Here is a 17,032-nt window from a genome sequence, read left to right as displayed (position 1 = left end):
ACAACATACTAACCTATTGAATCTTCGGTCTCCACTAAAGCATCACGTATCTTTTCGTCCCTGTCCTCCTTGTTGCTATCTTTTGGCTCCTTCACTGTGCTCGAGGTAGAAGCTTGTGCTGCAAGTTCATCTGCAGCTGATGTCACTTTCATACTATCATGGCTGTCTTCAGTGCTTAAATGACCATTATATAGGGCAAGTTCTGACTCTAAATGGGCCTGAAAAAGATATCCAATTCAGTTTATATATGAACAATCATTTACTTCAAGTTGTTGGTAATTAACACTGTAACTATTGCAAGGAACAAATATAAAGCAATATTCTTTAATCATCTTAATACCCTGTAATCATAACTACTACTCCTGTTAATCTACAAAAAGGCAAGCTTAACAACTATTCAACAGAAAAGAATGCAAGACAGTGTGAATATAGACTACTAAAGATAAGTCATTACCTGGCCTGGCCTGTTACTCATTTTACTGACCTGCAAAACTGTGATCTGTATTCTTTTGTTACAAAATAAAAGTGATCTGCTGATAGCAATGTTAAGTAAGACTGAGATTGACAAGTCTTTTGGTGCACATTATTATCATTATCATTATTGTTTTTTATACATGGTCACCAATTCCCACGAGAATGAAATAGCACCAAGAACAGGTGAAAGAGCGTTAGAGGGGAAAATCCTCAATTGGCAGTATTCTATCTCCCCTATCCTCAGGGATTATTATCATTATCATCACTATCATAATTTTTTTTTTTATTATTATACTTTGTCGCTGTCTCCGGTAAACCACATCGATCCAATTCACTCTATTCCTTGCCCTCCTTTCACCCTCCTGCATGTTCAGGCCCCGATCACACGAAATCTTTTTCACTCCATCTTTCCACCTCCAATTTGGTCTCCCACTTCTCCTCGTTCCCTCCACCTCTGACAAATATATCCTCTTGGTCAATCTTTCCTCACTCATTCTCTCCATGTGCCCAAACCATTTCAAAACACCCTCTTCTGCTCTCTCAACCACGATCCAATTCACTCTATTCCTTGCCCTCCTTTCACCCTCCTGCATGTTCAGGCCCCAAGGAAAGATTGACCAAGAGGATATATGTGTCAGAGGTGGAGGGAATGAGGAGAAGTGGGAGACCAAATTGGAGGTGGAAAGATGGAGTGAAAAAGATTTTGTGTGATCGAGGCCTGAACATGCAGGAGGGTGAAAGGAGGGCAAGGAATAGAGTGAATTGGATCGATGTGGTATACCGGGGTTGACGTGCTGTCAGTGGATTGAATCAGGACATGTGAAGCGTCTGGGGTAAACCATGGAAAGCTGTGTAGGTATGTATATTTGCGTGTGTGTATGTGTATGTATATACATGTGTATGGGGGTGGGTTGGGCCATTTCTTTTGTCTGTTTCCTTGCGCTACCTCGTAAACGCGGGAGACAGCGGCAAAAAAAAAAAAAAAAAAAAAAAAAAAAAAAAATATATATATATATATATACGTACCACATCATCCACTTACTCTGGTTAACCGTTCAAATTACTCATTCTTTATTTATTTTCGGATATAATCCCTTGATATTTATAGAGTTTCCGTGATCATTAATCATTTGTTTAAGACATTTTCTTTAGTTACGTATATTTGTTGGCCGCATCTCTTATCTGTGCTTCTTTACGAATCTTTGCATGTGAAAATTATGCAGAGCAATGCAAACAGCAGCAGATCACTGGGTCTTTCGAGGTTTAGTGTGGAGTACATAGGAAACCAGATAGGTCTTTTTTTGACTACGAAAGTGCAACTCATTTCACCTGTTTTTCTAATTACGAAAGTGCAGCTCATTCTACATATAAAACTAAAGACATATATCAGTCTATTTCTGAAGGCATTTGTGATATGTTTCTGTGCAATGACTCAAGCTGTTTTTTTGAGACGTTCTCGTACGATGTATGTGGTAGATTCGTCACAGATGCACAACCTTGGTAAGTTATCAGCTGTATCATACCTGAGCAGCCCTCGCCAGGAGAGAGCCATTGATCCTGCACACGTCTTACTCTGCCTCAGCGCCACAACTCAGTAAAACATGATGTCACTGAAGTAAATCTGTGGGTGGATGTGTACCACAACAAGACCTTTTTCTCGCTTTCTTTCTTTTTTGAGATTAGATCAAAAAGTTGTGGTAAGAGAACTAAGTCGAGTGCAGACTGGTTTGTGTGGCAAGAGGAGGTGTGTCGACCACGGATGTGTCAAGTGCAGGTGCTTTGAATACATAGGTGTCACAGACAGTTATGTTGGAGACACTTACGTGAGGGACAGGTCTAGCAAGAGCAAAGTGTCACATATATATATATATATATATCCCTGGGGATAGGGGAGAAAGAATACTTCCCACGTATTCCCTGCGTGTCGTAGAAGGCGACTAAAAGGGGAGGGAGCGGGGGGCTGGAAATCCTCCCCTCTCGTTTTTTTTAAAATTTTCCAAAAAGAAGGAACAGAGAATGAGGCTAGGTGAGGATATTCCCTCAGAGGCCCAGTCCTCTGTTCTTAACGCTACCTTGCTAACGCGGGAAATGGCGAATAGTATGAAAGAAAAGATATATATATATATATATATATATATATATATATATATATATATATATTTTTTGCTTTGTCGGTCTCCCGCGTTTGCGAGGTAGTGCAAGGAAACAGACGAAAGAAATGGCCCAACCCACCCCCATACACATGTATATACATACGTCCACACACGCAAATATACATACCTACACAGCTTTCCATGGTTTACCGCCAGACGCTTCACATGCCTTGATTCAATCCACTGACAGCACGTCAACCCCGGTATACCACATCGCTCCAATTCACTCTATTCCTTGCCCTCCTTTCACCCTCCTGCATGTTCAGGCCCCGATCACACAAAATCTTTTTCACTCCATCTTTCCACCTCCAATTTGGTCTCCCTCTTCTCCTCGTTCCCTCCACCTCCGACACATATATCCTCTTGGTCAATCTTTCCTCACTCATTCTCTCCATGTGCCCAAACCATTTCAAAACACCCTCTTCTGCTCTCTCAACCATGCTCTTTTTATTTCCACACATCTCTCTTACCCTTACGTTACTTACTCGATCAAACCACCTCACACCACACATTGTCCTCAAACATCTCATTTCCAGCACATCCATCCTCCTGCGCACAACTCTATCCATAGCCCACGCCTCGCAACCATACAACATTGTTGGAACCACTATTCCTTCAAACATACCCATTTTTGCTTTCCGAGATAATGTTCTCGACTTCCACACATTCTTCAAGGCTCCCAGAATTTTCGCCCCCTCCCCCACCCTATGATCCACTTATATTTATTTTATATATTTTATATATTTATTTCATATATTATACTTTGTTGCTGTCTCCCGCGTTAGCGAGGTAGCGCAAGGAAACAGACGAAAGAATGGCCCAACCCTACATATACATATATACAGTTACTCTTCCCATTACATTTTGTCTGAATTGGCCATCCTCCACTATTTCTTGAAATTTAATGCTAGCTTTTATTTAGAAAGCCAATACTCTCCCTAATTTGCCTCTCTCCCTTCTTACTATCTGAGCAAAACAGGTGAGGTCTTATCTCTTTAGTGAACTCTGTTTTCATAGCACAAACAATATTATCTCCACTTTCCTTCTAAGACCCTTAAATTTTCAGCTCTCTACCATTAACTATTAATCCATCAGTATTCGAATATATAACTTTCAGTTTGACATTACTATATCTCTTGATATGCTGGTGGAGCTATTTCATCCTCTTGCCTCCTTTGGCATCTTGGCTTTTGACTTCTGACCATGTTCTTTGCTTTTCTCACCCTCATTCTTTATCACAATAAAATAGGGGAATAATGTACTGTCAGTTGGCTGAAACAGGGTATAAACTCTGATCAAGATAAACCATGGAAAAGTGTATGAGGGTAGGCTGTGAATAGTAGGCTCTTGTTTATCATGCACGACAAATAGAGAGGGGGATGTGTGTACACGAGAGTTTTTTCATATGTTCGTAGTAATAGCTCATTATAATGGAAAAAGAAACTGGACATTGAAAAAAAATTCTATGTTGTAGGTTCTGATCTATTATTGAGTATTTAACTTACTTTGTGCATCATGTACATGTGGAAACAAAGCTACAGCAACACTGTGCAAGTGGTTCATATACCACAGGAGTTAATGAACATCTCTAAGAAGGGAGTTACCATAATACCATTCTGTAACTTGGAAACGCCAGAGAAGATACTTACTCTAACTTTTCAAACGTACAACATACTAACCTATTGAATCTTCGGTCTCCACTAAAGCATCACGTATCTTTTCGTCCCTGTCCTCCTTGTTGCTATCTTTTGGCTCCTTCACTGTGCTCGAGGTAGAAGCTTGTGCTGCAAGTTCATCTGCAGCTGATGTCACTTTCATACTATCATGGCTGTCTTCAGTGCTTAAATGACCATTATATAGGGCAAGTTCTGACTCTAAATGGGCCTGAAAAAGATATCCAATTCAGTTTATGTATGAACAATCATTTACTTCAAGTTGTTGGTAATTAACACTGTAACTATTGCAAGGAACAAATATAAAGCAATATTCTTTAATCATCTTAATACCCTGTAATCATAACTACTACTCCTGTTAATCTACAAAAAGGCAAGCTTAACAACTATTCAACAGAAAAGAATGCAAGACAGTGTGAATATAGACTACTAAAGATAAGTCATTACCTGGCCTGGCCTGTTACTCATTTTACTGACCTGCAAAACTGTGATCTGTATTCTTTTGTTACAAAATAAAAGTGATCTGCTGATAGCAATGTTAAGTAAGACTGAGATTGACAAGTCTTTTGGTGCACATTATTATCATTATCATTATTGTTTTTTATACATGGTCACCAATTCCCACGAGAATGAAATAGCACCAAGAACAGGTGAAAGAGCCTTAGAGGGGAAAATCCTCAATTGGCAGTATTCTATCTCCCCTATCCTCAGGGATTATTATCATTATCATCACTATCATAATTTTTTTTTTATTATTATACTTTGTCGCTGTCTCCGGTAAACCACATCGATCCAATTCACTCTATTCCTTGCCCTCCTTTCACCCTCCTGCATGTTCAGGCCCCAATCACACGAAATCTTTTTCACTCCATCTTTCCACCTCCAATTTGGTCTCCCACTTCTCCTCGTTCCCTCCACCTCTGACACATATATCCTCTTGGTCAATCTTTCCTTGGGGCCTGAACATGCAGGAGGGTGAAAGGAGGGCAAGGAATAGAGTGAATTGGATCGATGTGGTATACCGGGGTTGACGTGCTGTCAGTGGATTGAATCAGGACATGTGAAGCGTCTGGGGTAAACCATGGAAAGCTGTGTAGGTATGTATATTTGTGTGTGTGTATGTGTATGTATATACATGTGTATGGGGGTGGGTTGGGCTATTTCTTTTGTCTGTTTCCTTGCGCTACCTCGTAAACGCGGGAGACAGCGGAAAAAAAAAAAAAAATATATATATAATATATATATATATATATATATTTTTTTTTTGCTTTGTCGGTCTCCCGCGTTTGCGAGGTAGTGCAAGGAAACAGACGAAAGAAATGGCCCAACCCACCCCCATAAACATGCCTTGATTCAACCCACTGACAGCACGTCAACCCCGGTATACCACATCGCTCCAATTCATTCTATTCTTTGCCCTCCTTTCACCCTCCTGCATGTTCAGGCCCCGATCACACAAAATCTTTTTCACTCCATCTTTCCACCTCCAATTTGGTCTCCCTCTTCTCCTCGTTCCCTCCACCTCCGACACATATATCCTCTTGGTCAATCTTTCCTCACTCATTCTCTCCATGTGACCAAACCATTTCAAAACACCCTCTTCTGCTCTCTCAACCACGCTCTTTTTATTTCCACACATCTCTCTTACCCTTACGTTACTTACTCGATCAAACCACCTCACACCACACATTGTCCTCAAACATCTCATTTCCAGCACATCCATCCTCCTGCGCACAACTCTATCCATAGTCCACGCCTCGCAACCATACAACATTGTTGGAACCACTATTCCTTCAAACATACCCATTTTTGCTTTCCGAGATAATGTTCTCGACTTCCACACATTCTTCAAGGCTCCCAGAATTTTCGCCCCCTCCCCCACCCTATGATCCACTTCCGCTTCCATGGTTCCATCCGCTGCCAGATCCACTCCCAGATATCTAAAACACTTCACTTCCTCCAGTTTTTCTCCATTCAAACTCACCTCCCAATTGAATTGACCCTCAACCCTACTGTACCTAATAACCTTGCTCTTATTCACATTTACTCTTAACTTTCTTCTTTCACACACTTTACCAAACTCAGTCACCAGCTTCTGCAGTTTCTCACATGAATCAGCCACCAGCGCTGTATCATCAGCGAACAACAACTGACTCACTTCCCAAGCTCTCTCATCCCCAACAGACTGCATACTTGCCCCTCTTTCCAAAACTCTTGCATTCACCTCCCTAACAACCCCATCCATAAACAAATTAAACAACCATGGAGACATCACACACCCCTGCCGCAAACTTACATTCACTTAGAACCAATCACTTTCCTCTCTTCCTACACGTACACATGCCTTACATCCTCGATAAAAACTTTTCACTGCTTCTAACAACTTGCCTCCCACACCATATATTCTTAATACCTTCCACAGAGCATATCTATCAACTCTATCATATGCCTTCTCCAGATCCATAAATGCTACATACAAATCCATTTGCTTTTCTAAGTATTTCTCACATACATTCTTCAAAGCAAACACCTGATCCACACATCCTCTACCACTTCTGAAACCACACTGCTCTTCCCCAATCTGATGCTCTGTACATGCCTTCACCCTCTCAATCAATACCCTCCCATATAATTTGCCAGGAATACTCAACAAACTTATACCTCTGTAATTTGAGCACTCACTCTTATCCCCTTTGCCTTTGTACAATGGCACTATGCACGCATTCCGCCAATCCTCAGGCACCTCACCATGAGTCATACATACATTAAATAACCTTACCAACCAGTCAACAATACAGTCACCCCCTTTTTTAATAAATTCCACTGCAATACCATCCAAACCTGCTGCCTTGCCGGCTTTCATCTTCCGCAAAGCTTTTACTACCTCTTCTCTGTTTACCAACTCATTTTCCCTAACCCTCGCACTTTGCACACCACCTCGACCAAAACACCCTATATCTGCCACTCTATCATCAAACACACACACACACACACACACACACATATATATATATATATATATATATATATATATATATATATATATATATATATATGGTGACTGAGTTTGGTAAAGTGTGTGAAAGAAGAAAGTTAAGAGTAAATGTGAATAAGAGCAAGGTTATTAGGTACAGTAGGGTTGAGGGTCAAGTCAATTGGGAGGTAAGTTTGAATGGAGAAAAACTGGAGGAAGTAAATTGTTTTAGATATCTGGGAGTGGATCTGGCAGCGGATGGAACCATGGAAGTGGAAGTGGATCATAGGGTGGGTGAGGGGGCGAAAATCCTGGGAGCCTTGAAGAATGTGTGGAAGTCGAGAACATTATCTCGGAAAGCAAAAATGGGTATGTTTGAAGGAATAGTGGTTCCAACAATGTTGTATGGTTGCGAGGCGTGGGCTATGGATAGAGTTGTGTGCAGGAGGATGGATGTGCTGGAAATGAGTTGTTTGAGGACAATGTGTGGTGTGAGGTGGTTTGATCGAGTAAGTAACGTAAGGGTAAGAGAGATGTGTGGAAATAAAAAGAGCGTGGTTGAGAGAGCAGAAGAGGGTGTTTTGAAATGGTTTGGGCACATGGAGAGAATGAGTGAGGAAAGATTGACCAAGAGGATATATGTGTCGGAGGTGGAGGGAACGTGGAGAAGTGGGAGACCAAATTGGAGGTGGAAAGATGGAGTGAAAAAGATTTTGTGTGATCGGGGCCTGAACATGCAGGAGGGTGAAAGGAGGGCGAAGGAATAGAGTGAATTGGATCGATGTGGTATACCAGGGTTGACGTGCTGTCAGTGGATTGAATCAGGGCATGTGAAGCGTCTGGGGTAAACCATGGAAAGCTGTGTAGGTATGTATATTTGCGTGTGTGGATGTGTATGTATATACACGTGTATGGGGTGGGTTGGGCCATTTCTTTCGTCTGTTTCCTTGCGCTACCTCGCAAATGCGGGAGACAGCGACAAAGCAAAAAAAAATATATATATATATATATATATATATATATATATATATATATATATATATATATATATATATATATATATATATACACAGAAACATACATATATACACATGTACATAATTCATACTTGCAGCCTTTATTCATTCCTGTCACCACCCTGCCACACATGAAATGACAACCCCATTCCCCCACATGTGCACGAGGCAGCACTAGGAAAAGACAACAAAGGCCACATTTATTCACATTCGGTCTCTAGCTGTCATGTAATAATGCACCGAAACCACAGCTCCCTTTCCACATCCAGCCCCCACAAAACTTTCCATGGTGTACACCAGATGCTTCACATGCCTTGGTTCAATCCATTGACAGTATGTTGACCCCAGTACACTACATCGTTCCAATTCACTCTATTCCTTGCACGCCTTTCACCCTCCTGCTTGTTCAGGCCCCGATCGTTCAAAATCTTTTTCACTCCATCCTTCCACCTCCAATTTGGTCTCCCACTTCTCCTCGTTCCCTGCACCTCTGACACATATATCCTCTTTGTCAATCTTTCCTCACTCATTCTCTCCATGTGACCAAACCATTTCAATATGCCCTCTTCTGGCCTCTAAACCACACTCTTTTTATCACCACACATCTCTCTTACCCTTTCATTACTTTCTTGATCAAACCACCTCACACCACATATTGTCCTCAAACATTTCATTTCCAACACATTCGCCCTCCTCTGCACAACCCTCTCTATAGCCCATGACTCGTAACCACATATCATTGTTGGAACCACTATTCCTTCAAACATACCCATTTTTGCTTTCGGAGATAATGTTCTCACCTTCCACACATTCTTCAATGCTCCCAGAACCTTCACCCCCTTCCATACCCTGTGACTCACCTCCACTTCCATGGTTCCATCCACTGCCAAATCCACTCCCAGATATCTGAAAGACTTCACTTCCTCCAGTTTTTCTCCATTCAAACTTACCTCCCAATTGACTTGTCCCTCAACCCTACTGTACCTAATAACCTTGCTCTTATTCACAATCTCTTAGCTTTCTTCTTTCACACACTTTATCAAACTCAGTTCACCAGCTTCTGCAATTTCTCACCCGAATCAGCCACCAGCGCTGTATCATCAGCGAATAACAAATGACTCACTTCCCAAGCCCTCTCATCCACAACTCTTACATTCACCTCCCTAACAACGCTATCCATAAACAAATTAAACAACCATGGAGAAATCACGCACCCCTGACACAAACCGACATTCACTGAGAACCAATCACTCTCCTCTCTTCCTACTCATTCACATGCCTTACATCCTCGATAAAAACTTTTCACTGCTTCTAGCAACTTGCCTCCCACACCATATATTCTTAATACCTTCCATAGAGCATCTCTATCAACTCTTACCATATGCCTTCTCCAGATCCATAAATGTTACATACAAATCCATTTGCTTTTCTTTTTGTTTTTCTAAGTATTTCTCACATACATTCTTCAGAGCAAACACCTGATCCACACATCCTCTACCACTTCTGAAACCACACTGCTTTTCCCCAATCTGATGCTCTGTACATGCCTTCACCCTCTCGGTCAATACCCTCCCATATAATTTCCCGGGAATACTCAACAAACTTATACCTCTGTAATTTGAACACTCACCTTCATCCTCTTTGCCTTTGTACAATGGCGCTATGCATGCATTCTGCCAATCCTCAGGCACCTCACCATGAGCCATACACACAATGGATATCCTCACCAACCAGTCAACAATACAGTCACCCCCTTTTTTTTTTTATAAATTCCACTGCAATACCATCCAAATCTGCCGCCTTGCCAGCTTTCATCTTCCGCGAAGCTTTCACTACCTCTTCTAAGTTTACCAAATCATTCTCACTTCGCACACCACCTTGACCAAAACACTCTTTATCTGCCACTCTATCATCCAACACATGCAACAAACTTTCAAAATACTCACTCCATCTCCTCACATCACCACTACCTGTTATTATCTTCCCATTAGTCCCCTTCACCGATGTTCCCATTTGTTCTCGTCTTACGCACCTTATTTACCTCCTTCCAAAACATCCTTTTATTCTCCCTAAAATTCAATGATACTCTTCTCACCCCTACTCTCATTTGTCCTCTTTTTCACATCTTGCACCTTTCTCCTTCCAAAACATCTTTTTATTCTCCCTAATATTCAATGATATTCTCTCACCCCTACTTTCATTTGTCCTCTTTTTCACCTCTTGCACCTTTCTCTTGATCTCCTGCCTCTTTCTTTTATACATCTCCCAGTCATTTGCACTATTTCCCTGCAAAATCGTCCAAATGCCTCTCTCTTCTCTTTCATTAATAATCTTACTTCTTCATCCCACCACTCACTACCCTTTCTCAGCTGCCCATCTCCCACGCTTCTCATGCCACAAGCATCTTTTGCACAAGCCATCACTACTTCCCTAAATAAGTCCCATTCCTCACATACACATATTCATATTCTTACTTGCTTGCCTTCATCCATTCCTGTTGCTACCCAGCCACACAGGAAAATAGCATCACTACCCCCCGATTAAGCGATGTAGCGCCAGGAAAACAGACAAAAAGGCCACATTCGTTCACACTCATTCTCTAGCTAACATGTAATATACCAAATCCACAACTCCCTATCCACAATGAGGCCCCACAGACCTTTATTATTCATTTCCTTTAATGCTCTAGTGAAGGACTAAAGTTCACATCAAGGATGGGCTGTAATTCAAATACAGAGAGGCTAATCAAAGGGAAAAACAACAGAGAAACTGCAGAAGTTAGTGACTGAGTTTGGAAAACTTTGTGAAAGGAGAAAGTTGAGAGTAAATGTGAATAAGAGCAAGGTTATTAGGTACAGTAGGGTTGAGGGTCAAGTCAATTGGAGGTAAGTTTGAATGGAGAAAAACTGGAGGAAGTAAATTGTTTTAGATATCTGGGAGTGGATCTGGCAGCGGATGGAACCATGGAAGTGGAAGTGGATCATAGGGTGGGTGAGGGGGCGAAAATCCTGGGAGCCTTGAAGAATGTGTGGAAGTCGAGAACATTATCTCGGAAAGCAAAAATGGTATGTTTGAAGCAATAGTGGTTCCAACAATGTTGTATGGTTGCGTGGGGGGGGGGGGGGGGAAATGGCGTGGGTATGGATAGAGTTGTGTGCAGGAGGATGGATGTGCTGGAAATGAGTTGTTTGAGGACAATGTGTGGTGTGAGGTGGTTTGATCGAGTAAGTAACGTAAGGGTAAGAGAGATGTGTGGAAATAAAAAGAGCGTGGTTGAGAGAGCAGAAGAGGGTGTTTTGAAATGGTTTGGGCACATGGAGAGAATGAGTGAGGAAAGATTGACCAAGAGGATATATGTGTCGGAGGTGGAGGGAACGTGGAGAAGTGGGAGACCAAATTGGAGGTGGAAAGATGGAGTGAAAAAGATTTTGTGTGATCGGGGCCTGAACATGCAGAGGGTGAAAGGAGGGGAAGGAATAGAGTGAATTGGATCGATGTGGTATACCAGGGTTGACGTGCTGTCAGTGGATTGAATCAGGGCATGTGAAGCGTCTGGGGTAAACCATGGAAAGCTGTGTAGGTATGTATATTTGCGTGTGTGGATGTGTATGTATATACACGTGTATGGGGTGGGTTGGGCCATTTCTTTCGTCTGTTTCCTTGCGCTACCTCGCAAATGCGGGAGACAGCGACAAAGCAAAAAAAAATATATATATATATATATATATATATATATATATATATATATATATATATATATATATATATATATATATATATACACAGAAACATACATATATACACATGTACATAATTCATACTTGCAGCCTTTATTCATTCCTGTCACCACCCTGCCACACATGAAATGACAACCCCATTCCCCCACATGTGCACGAGGCAGCACTAGGAAAAGACAACAAAGGCCACATTTATTCACATTCGGTCTCTAGCTGTCATGTAATAATGCACCGAAACCACAGCTCCCTTTCCACATCCAGCCCCCACAAAACTTTCCATGGTGTACACCAGATGCTTCACATGCCTTGGTTCAATCCATTGACAGTATGTTGACCCCAGTACACTACATCGTTCCAATTCACTCTATTCCTTGCACGCCTTTCACCCTCCTGCTTGTTCAGGCCCCGATCGTTCAAAATCTTTTTCACTCCATCCTTCCACCTCCAATTTGGTCTCCCACTTCTCCTCGTTCCCTGCACCTCTGACACATATATCCTCTTTGTCAATCTTTCCTCACTCATTCTCTCCATGTGACCAAACCATTTCAATATGCCCTCTTCTGGCCTCTAAACCACACTCTTTTTATCACCACACATCTCTCTTACCCTTTCATTACTTTCTTGATCAAACCACCTCACACCACATATTGTCCTCAAACATTTCATTTCCAACACATTCGCCCTCCTCTGCACAACCCTCTCTATAGCCCATGACTCGTAACCACATATCATTGTTGGAACCACTATTCCTTCAAACATACCCATTTTTGCTTTCGGAGATAATGTTCTCACCTTCCACACATTCTTCAATGCTCCCAGAACCTTCACCCCCTTCCATACCCTGTGACTCACCTTCCACTTCCATGGTTCCATCCACTGCCAAATCCACTCCCAGATATCTGAAAGACTTCACTTCCTCCAGTTTTTCTCCATTCAAACTTACCTCCCAATTGACTTGTCCCTCAACCCTACTGTACCTAATAACCTTGCTCTTATTCACAATCTCTTAGCTTTCTTCTTTCACACACTTTATCAAACTCAGTTCACCAGCTTCTGCAATTTCTCACCCGAATCAGCCACCAGCGCTGTATCATCAGCGAATAACAAATGACTCACTTCCCAAGCCCTCTCATCCACAACTCTTACATTCACCTCCCTAACAACGCTATCCATAAACAAATTAAACAACCATGGAGAAATCACGCACCCCTGACACAAACCGACATTCACTGAGAACCAATCACTCTCCTCTCTTCCTACTCATTCACATGCCTTACATCCTCGATAAAAACTTTTCACTGCTTCTAGCAACTTGCCTCCCACACCATATATTCTTAATACCTTCCATAGAGCATCTCTATCAACTCTTACCATATGCCTTCTCCAGATCCATAAATGCTACATACAAATCCATTTGCTTTTCTTTTTGTTTTTCTAAGTATTTCTCACATACATTCTTCAGAGCAAACACCTGATCCACACATCCTCTACCACTTCTGAAACCACACTGCTTTTCCCCAATCTGATGCTCTGTACATGCCTTCACCCTCTCGGTCAATACCCTCCCATATAATTTCCCGGGAATACTCAACAAACTTATACCTCTGTAATTTGAACACTCACCTTCATCCTCTTTGCCTTTGTACAATGGCGCTATGCATGCATTCTGCCAATCCTCAGGCACCTCACCATGAGCCATACACACAATGGATATCCTCACCAACCAGTCAACAATACAGTCACCCCCTTTTTTTTTTATAAATTCCACTGCAATACCATCCAAATCTGCCGCCTTGCCAGCTTTCATCTTCCGCGAAGCTTTCACTACCTCTTCTAAGTTTACCAAATCATTCTCACTTTGCACCCCACCTTGACCAAAACACTCTTTATCTGCCACTCTATCATCCAACACATGCAACAAACTTTCAAAATACTCACTCCATCTCCTCACATCACCACTACCTGTTATTATCTTCCCATTAGTCCCCTTCACCGATGTTCCCATTTGTTCTCGTCTTACGCACCTTATTTACCTCCTTCCAAAACATCCTTTTATTCTCCCTAAAATTCAATGATACTCTCTCACCCCTACTCTCATTTGTCCTCTTTTTCACATCTTGCACCTTTCTCCTTCCAAAACATCTTTTTATTCTCCCTAATATTCAATGATATTCTCTCACCCCTACTTTCATTTGTCCTCTTTTTCACCTCTTGCACCTTTCTCTTGATCTCCTGCCTCTTTCTTTTATACATCTCCCAGTCATTTGCACTATTTCCCTGCAAAAATCGTCCAAATGCCTCTCTCTTCTCTTTCATTAATAATCTTACTTCTTCATCCCACCACTCACTACCCTTTCTCAGCTGCCCATCTCCCACGCTTCTCATGCCACAAGCATCTTTTGCACAAGCCATCACTACTTCCCTAAATAAGTCCCATTCCTCACATACACATATTCATATTCTTACTTGCTTGCCTTCATCCATTCCTGTTGCTACCCAGCCACACAGGAAAATAGCATCACTACCCCCCGATTAAGCGATGTAGCGCCAGGAAAACAGACAAAAAGGCCACATTCGTTCACACTCATTCTCTAGCTAACATGTAATATACCAAATCCACAACTCCCTATCCACAATGAGGCCCCACAGACCTTTATTATTCATTTCCTTTAATGCTCTAGTGAAGGACTAAAGTTCACATCAAGGATGGGCTGTAATTCAAATACAGAGAGGCTAATCAAAGGGAAAAACAACAGAGAAACTGCAGAAGTTAGTGACTGAGTTTGGAAAACTTTGTGAAAGGAGAAAGTTGAGAGTAAATGTGAATAAGAGCAAGGTTATTAGGTTCACTAGGGTTGAGGGAGAAGTAAATTGGGATGTAAGTTTGAATGGAGAAAGTGAAGTGTTTTAGATATCTGGGAGTGGACTTATCAGTGGATAGAACCATGAAAGCAGAAGTTAGTCACAGGGTAGGGGAGGAGGTGAAGAGTCTCGGAACAATAAAGAATTTATGGAAGGAGAGACCATTATCTTGGAGAGCAAAAATGGGTATGTTCGAAGCAATAGCAGTTCTAACAACATCATATGGTTGTGAGGCATGGGCTATAGATAGGGTTGTATGGAGGATGGTGGATGTGTTGGAAATGAAATGTTTGAGGAAAATATGTGGTGTGAGGTGGTTTGATCAGCTAAGTAATGAAAGGGTAAGAGAGATGTGTGAAAATACAAAGTGTGTGGTGGAGAGAGCAGAAGAGGGTGTGTTGAAATGGTTTGGACATATGTGGAGAATGTGTGAGGAAAGATTGACAAAAAGGCTATATGTGCCAAAGGTGGAGGGAACAAGGAGAAGCAGGAGGCCAAACTGGAGAAGGAAGGATGGAGTGAAAAAGATTCTCAGTGATCAGGGCCTGAACATACAGAAGGGTGAGAGGCATGCAAGGAATAGAGTGAACTGGAACAATGTGGTATAGCAGGGTCAACGTGCTGTCAATGGACTGAACCAGGGCATGTGAAACGTCTGGGGTAAACCATGGAAAGGTCTGTGGGACCTGGATGTGGATAGGGAGCTGTGGTACCTGTGCATTACACATGACAGCTAAAGACCGAGTGTGAATGAATGTGGCCTTTTTGTCTGTTTTTCTGGCACTACCTTGCTGAAGCAAGGGGTATCAATGCTGTTTCCTGTGGGGCAGGTTAGTGCCAGGAATGGGTGAAGGCAAGCGAGTAGGAATATGTACATATGTGTATACGTATATGTATATGTCTGTGTATGTGTACGTATATGAGTGTATGTTGATATGTATATGTATGTATATGCGTGTGTATGGGCGTTTATGTATGTATATGTGTATATGAGTGGGTGGGCCTTTCTTTGTCTATATCCTGATGCTAACTTGCTGACACGGGAAACAACGATCAAGTATGATAATAATATAATAAAATAATAATATTTTCGTACATGCTCACCATTTCCCACATATGCAAAGTAGCACTCAGAAGAAATGAGGGGAAACTTTGCCATGTTAGCTCACACTCACCTTCTACCCATCTTGAATAATGCACCAAAACCATGGCCCTGAATACTTAAGAGGATGAGAGGCATACATGGGTAAATTAAACCAGACTGACATGGTTTAAGGGAGACCTATGTATTTTCAATAGGCTGAACTATGGCTTATGAAAAGAGCAAGGTAACCATGAAATAGTCTATGGGGTTTGGCTGTGAATGGTAGGCTTTGCTCTTGAAGCATTATGCATGACATTTAGATAGTTGATGTGCAAAGGAAGCAACTGCGTCTAAACAAACGTTGTATGCTCATAATCTAACTCATCATATTGTACTGAAATATCTCCATAGTGTCTGCTTGATGACCATTTACCCTTGGATCTTTCTTACTCCTTGGATTAGCTACATCCAGTTACATCACTTTAGTAATGCTAACAATTCTACTCATCATTTAACTCACCTACTAAGATCATGACTATTCCCCTTCCCATTTATACAGTATAGATTAAGTGCATACACAGCCTCTTAGGTCACTCATACATATTCTTAATTCATATCGAGTGCTAAACTGAACAATGATTTCCACTTTCTACACTTCTTTTCAACCACATACATTCCCTGGAAAATATCCATCTGCATCTACTACACTACTTTTTTCTTATTCAGCATAGATTTCATACAAAAGCAACAACCCCAATTGGTGAAGGAGCATCTGATTTCACTTCATGCTGAGTGAAGGACAAAGTCACTTAGAGATCTGGTTACATCTCCAGATCAAAGGGTAATCAAATGGTTTTGGTGGTATGCAGTAATAATCAAGGTTCTTGCCGTGTCTGTATACTTACAGGGGATCCTGAGGAACAAGGGAGAGGGGATAGAATAGCAAGAAAAATATTGTATATGAGCAAAATGGAGGAAAAATTGCACACTCCTTAAAAATCACCACTGTCTATCCATATCATCATTTACTTCATCTCCATTCACACAGGGAGGATTGAG

General features: G+C 41.5%; 1 protein-coding gene across 1 annotated transcript in view; it reads right to left on the bottom strand.

Moving 5' to 3' along the window:
* Window positions 1-17,032, bottom strand: part of LOC139767104 (uncharacterized) — a 415,796-nt gene that overhangs the window by 26,706 nt on the left and 372,058 nt on the right. The window contains 1 exon segment of the mRNA XM_071696092.1: window positions 4,307-4,511. Coding sequence (XP_071552193.1) covers window positions 4,307-4,511 — 205 coding nt within the window.

The sequence above is a fragment of the Panulirus ornatus genome, chromosome 4 (genome assembly GCF_036320965.1).
Source record: "Panulirus ornatus isolate Po-2019 chromosome 4, ASM3632096v1, whole genome shotgun sequence".
Classification (NCBI taxonomy): domain Eukaryota; kingdom Metazoa; phylum Arthropoda; class Malacostraca; order Decapoda; family Palinuridae; genus Panulirus; species Panulirus ornatus.
This window is presented reverse-complemented; position numbering and strand designations above follow the sequence as displayed.